The sequence below is a fragment of the Dendroctonus ponderosae genome, unplaced genomic scaffold (assembly GCF_020466585.1).
Source record: "Dendroctonus ponderosae isolate FM_Combo_2020 unplaced genomic scaffold, Dpon_F_20191213v2 Dpon_F_20191213_2, whole genome shotgun sequence".
NCBI classification, from domain to species: Eukaryota; Metazoa; Arthropoda; class Insecta; order Coleoptera; family Curculionidae; genus Dendroctonus; species Dendroctonus ponderosae.
Genome location: NW_026018165.1, coordinates 11959857 through 11967168, shown reverse-complemented (window position 1 = coordinate 11967168; position 7312 = coordinate 11959857). Strand labels below are relative to the sequence as shown.

Here is a 7312-nt window from a genome sequence, read left to right as displayed (position 1 = left end):
GGTGCAAGATTATGCCAAAATTTCATGTTTTCCGTCTCGTTTTTGCTCATTTCTCGGAGGCAAAATGAGCAAGAACGCTCATTTGTACATCATTCTAGACAGAAATAAATAGTTTTTTAGAAGGGGATCATGGATGGGGAATTGTTGGCAGTTTTCTCAAAAAATGCTTGAATTCAAGAAGTTTTAGATTTGCGTGATTTTTTTTTGAGTTGCAAAATCCACTTGAACATGACGCTGCTTCTTTCGAAGTTTCTCAAGAACCATTCGAGTCACAGAATTCGTTTTGGCATCGTTGGATAGAGAATTGAAAAGTCGATTCAGTCGTAACGTGAGTGAGGAAATTCGAGTAGTTTTGACACAGAAAGCGAAATTTGAATATCAGACACTATTATATACACACGAGCGGCCTAATGCCTAAGCTAGAGACCGCAGGGTGGGGACGCCCAGACATAACGGCGACGTAACGCATTCCGATGGGCTAAAACGATTTTTTATTTTTTAAATAACAATTTAAGTTCACGATGAGTTAATTCGATTTAGGTTTGATTAGTTTTTAGACGTAGTGGTTTAACTCGAACGTCACTTTTTCAAATGCATTGATTGTATTTGTTAATTTAGGTGTCTTACCCAGACCGAATCGCAACCATGCACCCAGTGCCAACGGCTGCGGTTCATATGGTTTAAAAATCAACTCTGACTACTTACCATCAAAGGGTATGCAGAAGTGCTGCGACACTCACGATATTTGCTATGATACCTGCAACAAAGACAAGGAAGTTTGTGATGTCGATTTCAAAAGATGCCTTTATAAGCTGTGCGACGAGTATTCCAACACACTCGGAGGCCAATCTTCAGTAATCAAAGGTAATCCGATTTTAAAAAATATATTAGGTGCAAGTAATTTTCTTAATTAGTAGATAGTAGCCCATAACATATAAAAACTGATTACTTTTTGGAATATTTTTTAAAATATCCCTCTATATCTTTTCGATTTGTAGCGTGTAAAGGAGCCGCAAAAATTCTATTTACCGGAACGCTGACGTTGGGTTGCAAGTCGTATATAGAAGCTCAGAAACAGGCCTGCTATTGCCCACCCGTACCAGGTTGGAAAGAGAAGAAGAAAAGTAAATATACAACTGGTGGACCGCGTAATGATTTATAATTGTTTGTCGTACTAGTAAGACTTAAGGCGTTGATGTCAACATTAAGTATGTAAATTTTTAATATGTACATTTTTACGTTATTTGTAATTTGCAAGCCATCTGTGCTGCTCTCATCATCGAGATACGCATTGATTGGCTCAAATGGCAGCAGATCTTCTGGCAAAATGTTTTTGCACATAAAGGAAAAGAACTGAAAAATAATATTTTGCCTAAGAACGGCCACGTTATTTCAGTTGTGAATTTGGAATGAGCTGTGTTTGTGATACATATTATTTTCTCTATATATTAATGCATTTTGTTTTAATTTAGGTTTAAGCATTGTATATTTTGTGAACTACAATGAGATTAGAATTAAATTTGTTTTTATTTCAAATTCAAAGCGTGTGTTTTTCAAACAAATGTATCAAAATTTAAAAAAATGATAATAAATTGACTGATCTGATAACGATTAGTATTTTTTTAGCTAAACGCTTTGACGTAAAGGCGCCTGCTTCCATTCAATTAGCCGTCCTTCCTTTTAAAATGTTACTGGGCTTATTTGAACAGTACGAAGAACAAGTTTCCGTATAATTCTCGTCTGTTTTAGCTCATGAAGGTGTACATTCAGCAATATTTGAAAGTAGTTCAATGTTCATTTGGCAAACTATTAGTGTAGCTAAACATTAAAAAAATATTTATAAAACTTTCTTAAGCTTAGACAAACTTACAATTTGAAATAATCGGATTTATTAAACTTTTTCATGCAAGATTGCAATTGTCACTATGCCAGGTAGCGATTTAAAATAAAATAAAAAATAAAAAGTTTTTGTACCACTACACTCAAGAATTCACCACTTGTCCAAAACGGCTAAACTCGATTGTTTAATCAAAATATGAGTCTTACATAAGAACAAATTCACAGCGAGTTTCACCAAAATCCATCATACTCATCGATATTTCAAAAAAGATAATTTTTTTGAAGAACTTTAACCGTCAATAGCAGAGGAGCCAGACATTTTTTGTTAATAAAAGTTAGGTCAGATCGTCTTCTTTTGATGCAAAGAATATCGCAGTATCCTTTTGATCATGTGCTTACGGGACACGCTGTATTTTCTGTTTGTGCGGAGTTTTCCAGATTGTGATCTGGAAAGCAATTTAATTTTAGCATGATATGCCGTAATTAAACCTGAAAATTGATTTTCTTTATAAACGTTAAGTAAATTTAACTTTTTCTTTATCGGAAATTCGTATGATGGAATAGGAATTAAAATCTCTCTCTACAGCAGTAAACTCTGTTTGATTTCGGTTTTGAAGCACTCCGTTTAACCTAAACTCAATTTATTTCTTAACGGAAATTGTAAAGATGGTTTATTTCGGGACGGATTAAGGAAAAGCTAAACTCGTTTCAACTTTGAGCCAAACGGGAATTGATTTAGGATGTAGTAAAAAAGATCTTAATTTATTTAAATCATATAAAAATCTGCATTAATGAACGACTGAAATGTCCGGCAATGGGACGAAATGACATATTTTACCTTTTCTTTACCGTTACATTTTTTTAACATACGAAACATTCCACACACTATCTGCCATTCCTAAATACTTCCATCTGCAACGCTGAAATTTCCCAAACCTCACCGAAAAAAAAAAATAAAAATAAAAAAAAAACGCTAAAATGGAATACTTGAATCCTTGGATCCTTGAAATAATAAATCTGGAGATACGGATAACGCATAAAAAACAAGAATATCACAGGAGAAGACTATAGAATTGCAGGGGAGGAATGGTATGCTACAGGATAAGACATTGAGGCATAGAAACGGACTAAAAATGTCCAAGAGCGGATGGACGAAAAATGAGAAAAAATAATAAAACGTCCTTGTGTCAGTCGAAACTCATTATCCCGTGGATCCTGGTAGAGACTATTGCCAAAAATATATTCTTTAGAAGATTATTTGTTTCCAAATTAGAATCTGTGGCTTATCAGGTACAAGAGCAGGGATGAGTTGCTAAAGGAAATAGCGGAAAGTCGGTTTGTACACACCGGATAAAATCTAATGAAACAAGCTTATGTACTTGAGTGTGAATAACTAGTTTCAAATAACCCTTGCATATAATATCTGGCCTCATATTTGAATGAATATGCCCTTGCACCATATACACACGCAAGTTCCGAAGATGAATACTAAAATATATTTTTCTTTCCGTCGAGAAAAAGTGCTAAACATATAGTTATTGTGTTTGGTTTAAACATTTACTTTCTTCTAGGGCAGCATATGGGACTCAGTTACCCAACGAGGGTTATTTTTATTCCAGTACTTTCAGTTTAGCTGATTTACAAAAGTTTGCTGATTAATTAGAGTTCAAGTGATTTCAAATGTTGTTAAGTTGTGCTTTTTTAAAGTTTTTCTTTTTCTTCATTTCTCTTCGCCTTCTATTCGCCCAGACTGAATTCCCAAGAAAAATAATCCATTCTTCAATTATTCGATATCGATTAAGAACCAAAGCTATTTTTTTAGGCAAGTGTTAAATGTAGGGATATAAAAAGGTAAATCTGAATTAAAATATTTAGAGCGAATAATTAATTTCAAAACTTCACTTTGCTAACTGAACATTGTTTACGTATACGTGAACACTTGTTGCTCACTAAATTTGTTGCTAGTACGTCCATCTTCATTTATTGCCACAGCTAAGCCATTCTTTAGTTTTACTGGCTAGTTAACTGTAATTTACACAATTTATTTTATACTTTTTATAATTTTTAAACTTATATACAATCGACGCTAGACATATTCAACTCTTATTGATTGATTTCCTCAACAAGAACACCCTTATCATGTGAGAAGGCGGCTTAAAAACTTAATTGAATCTCAACTGTATTTACGGCAATAATGATAAAAGAACGGTTTTAAAATGCCATACAACACCCACAACAAATACTGCGATGTACCCCAAATTTTCATGTTGAATAAACTACCATCTCGTTCTTCGATTCCTGCACGTGCCCGACAACACGATCCTTTATTCCCATAACTTTAAGATATACGATTGAGCGGGAGGTGTTTTATTCTCCCCTATAAAATATCTAATAAGGTTCAATATTGAAAGAGGTAATAACAAACGATCATAAAATATTCTCGAAGTTTACCCCATAAGTTCCCTTCCATCTGTACGGTATTTACTCCACACAAACATATTATCTCGATAAACTAAATTAAAAGTTTTAATAAGAAAGCTTGCAAACATTAAACTCAAACCTAAAAATTTAAGGTAGCTCGAAGCTATAAAGTTGACTCCGAAAGTTTTAATAAAACGTTTTCCATTTAACTTCTTTTATTTTTTATGGATCGATAGTTCACAGATGAGAGAATGATGTGCTATTTAAAGTGTAATGTAAAAGCAAAACACTAATATTAAAATATTCTGATTTTATCGAAATTTGCATGTGTTGAATGATTAGTTGATTGATATTTTTGACTAAAGCACTTTTTACCATGTTAATTTAATTAATTAAATTGATTTGAACTTAAATCAAAAAGTTATCGGAAAATTAAAATTTTAAATTTTATATTTTTGTCAAAAGCAGCAAGTTTTAAGAGTTAAGTCGAATTTTCGGAGGTCAATCAAGATTGTTCAGTTTCTCGAGTTTCAGGTTGAGTTTAAAGAGCTATGAATATTGCTTCAGTTTCAGCTTAGGAATAATTTTGTTGCAACAGATTTTTCGATTATTCTACAAATAAAAAGTTTTCACATTAAGGGAAATACTGAGCAGAAAATTGGTAAATTATGTATATAAAACCATTTTAGAGTCCTTACACGGATTGAGATGGTACAAGTGGCCTGTACAGTACGTATCCGACAGGAAGAAAAATTTGCTAATCTGCACAAAGAGAGAAAGCGGAATACATTTAAAGATAAGTTACCATTTATCCAACAGGAAAGTTATTGACAGACCATAAATTAAAATAAGCAGAAATGAATGACGGAGGAAATGTTATTAATGATGCAAGAAATATAGAAACTTGAAAGGTGCAAATAAATTCAAGAATTCGAGCAGAAGTACAATAATTGAGATTAAACAATTTAGAACATATGCTGAAGATAACGAAAAACGTTATTAGAAATTATGGTGGTAAATCTCATGGAAATATCAGAGACCGAGCAATATTTATCAATCCTAAAATTAATTAAACCGTCTAGGTCCTCTTTGAATTGAACATTGAATTCCTATTCAATGTCCGAGGAATCCGAAAATCATTTAACAGCATCTTCGACGCTAATATATTGAAACAAACTTTACCTCCGAAATAGACAATTTCAATGGCAAAATGGCTTTAAGATTTGGGGACAGAAAAGAAGGGAGAAATATATTCTGTTAATAAAAAGATATCCGTACAAAACAGATTTTTAACAAAAAAAAATTGCTAAAATTGCAGAACATTGCAAAGCTTTAAATTGTTTTCCATAGTTACTTGCGGTTTCGACCATCTAAACAATCTTTACCCACAGTTTGTGAGTCCAACTTTTAATATGACTTCAGAAACCGGGTTTTAAGTTCGGCTACTCTCACACTCCTAGAAGAATTAATTTGTTTGTAAAAACAATTTATGTTGTTGACTTGTTCATGACTCCACCATGTAGAATATTTCGCTGATGTAAAATGTCTTCTAAATATATTTAATGCTAAGAATAATTTTTAACAATGAAATTATGAGATATGTACAATTATTTTACCCTATTAGTTGCCAGTGCAGCGAGATTGCAGAATTTCATGTCTCATTCGGCTGATTTATAGTTTGTAGGATCAGTCAATCAGAAGCAACAATCGCTTTTTTTAATGGCAGAAACTTTTATTTTCCACCAATATTTGTTATCATCAACGGGAATAGGACATTATTGATTTTTGTTACCTACCTGGAAAGTTTGAAAATGCCAGGCATAAATTATAGAAATGCTGCGAGCAATCGAAATAAATTACGGTGCTGCGATGTTTTGCTCGATTTTTCTAAAAAGTTTTAGCGAACGCTTTTATACTGGAAATGCTTGTCGACGGAACATCGAAAAACTCCAAACCAAAATTCCTATCATTAAAATTCAATTAGAGAAAGAGCTTTTCGAACTACTATAACTTCAACCAATTATTTCCAATTTTAAGGAATCTTGGAAATTCTGGAAAATTGTGTTGCTTTATTCTAAATGAATATAAATGAAGGCGACTCTCTTGCGTTTATATGGCAATTTTGCTTTCTTCTATGTTACCTAAAGGTTACGGATCGGCAATTAAATACTATCTTTTGCTTTAGACTAATTTAATAAAATGTTCATTATTAAAATGCTTTCAACTTAATAAATTTCTAAATTACATCCATTAGTTTGAAGGCAATAAAAATATAGGACCCAACTGCTGTTGAATTTAATGGAATAGAATGTAAGAATGTTCGTAATGAAGCAGTTTATATGCAATTCAAAGACTTGAGCAATATTAACGGAGATAAATATTAACTTGGGTTAGTGAATACTTTTATAGTAAATTAAGAACGAAAAATTAAGTATGAATGAAAAATAATTTACACCGTGGATAGTGTATTTTATATTGAAGCATATATTTACAGTTGAAACCAGCCTTTTGTTTAATTTTTGTCAGGCATGGCAGATACTGAAGAAACGAGATAAAAGTGCGTTTCATAAAAAGACACACGAAAATGCAGCCTTTAGGGGCATATGCTTATGACGAAAATTTGTAAAACAATAAATTTGTATTTATTCACATTAAATTGATAAAAAATATTATCACATAGGACGTTACTCAGTCAAATAAATTAAACATCCAGTTTGATCCCAAAGTCAAGTAGGATTATTTGGCAAACAGAGCAACATGTTCAGAACAAAAAACAGTTTAGTCTGCACAGGCTTTGCAAAGTCAAGTAGGGTTATTTGGAAAACAAAAAAAAAGGTTTTGTCTTTGCACAGGCATGATAATTATTGCAAAGGAAACATTCTATCCCTTAAGTTCTAAACCTGGTTACATTATTTCAATTGAAAACAAGGCTTTTTGCTTTTATAAATTCCACATGCATTCGTTAAAACGAATGCATTAATTTTCAGTGTTCCTTACTTTACTTTTCCAGCGAAACTCATAACGATTTATCAAAGGGAATTGTTACGATCCA

General features: G+C 32.4%; 1 protein-coding gene across 1 annotated transcript in view; it reads left to right on the top strand.

Annotated features, from left to right (window-relative positions):
* LOC109544672 (group XIIA secretory phospholipase A2) overlaps positions 1-1536 on the top strand; it is a 3438-nt gene extending 1902 nt beyond the window's left edge. Inside the window, exons 2-3 of the mRNA XM_019914986.2 lie at positions 619-864; positions 999-1536. Of these exons, the coding sequence (XP_019770545.2) occupies positions 619-864; positions 999-1162 (410 nt within the window). The 3' untranslated portion in view covers positions 1163-1536. The remainder of the gene's footprint in view (positions 1-618; positions 865-998) is intronic.
* The last annotated feature ends 5776 nt before the right edge of the window (positions 1537-7312 follow it).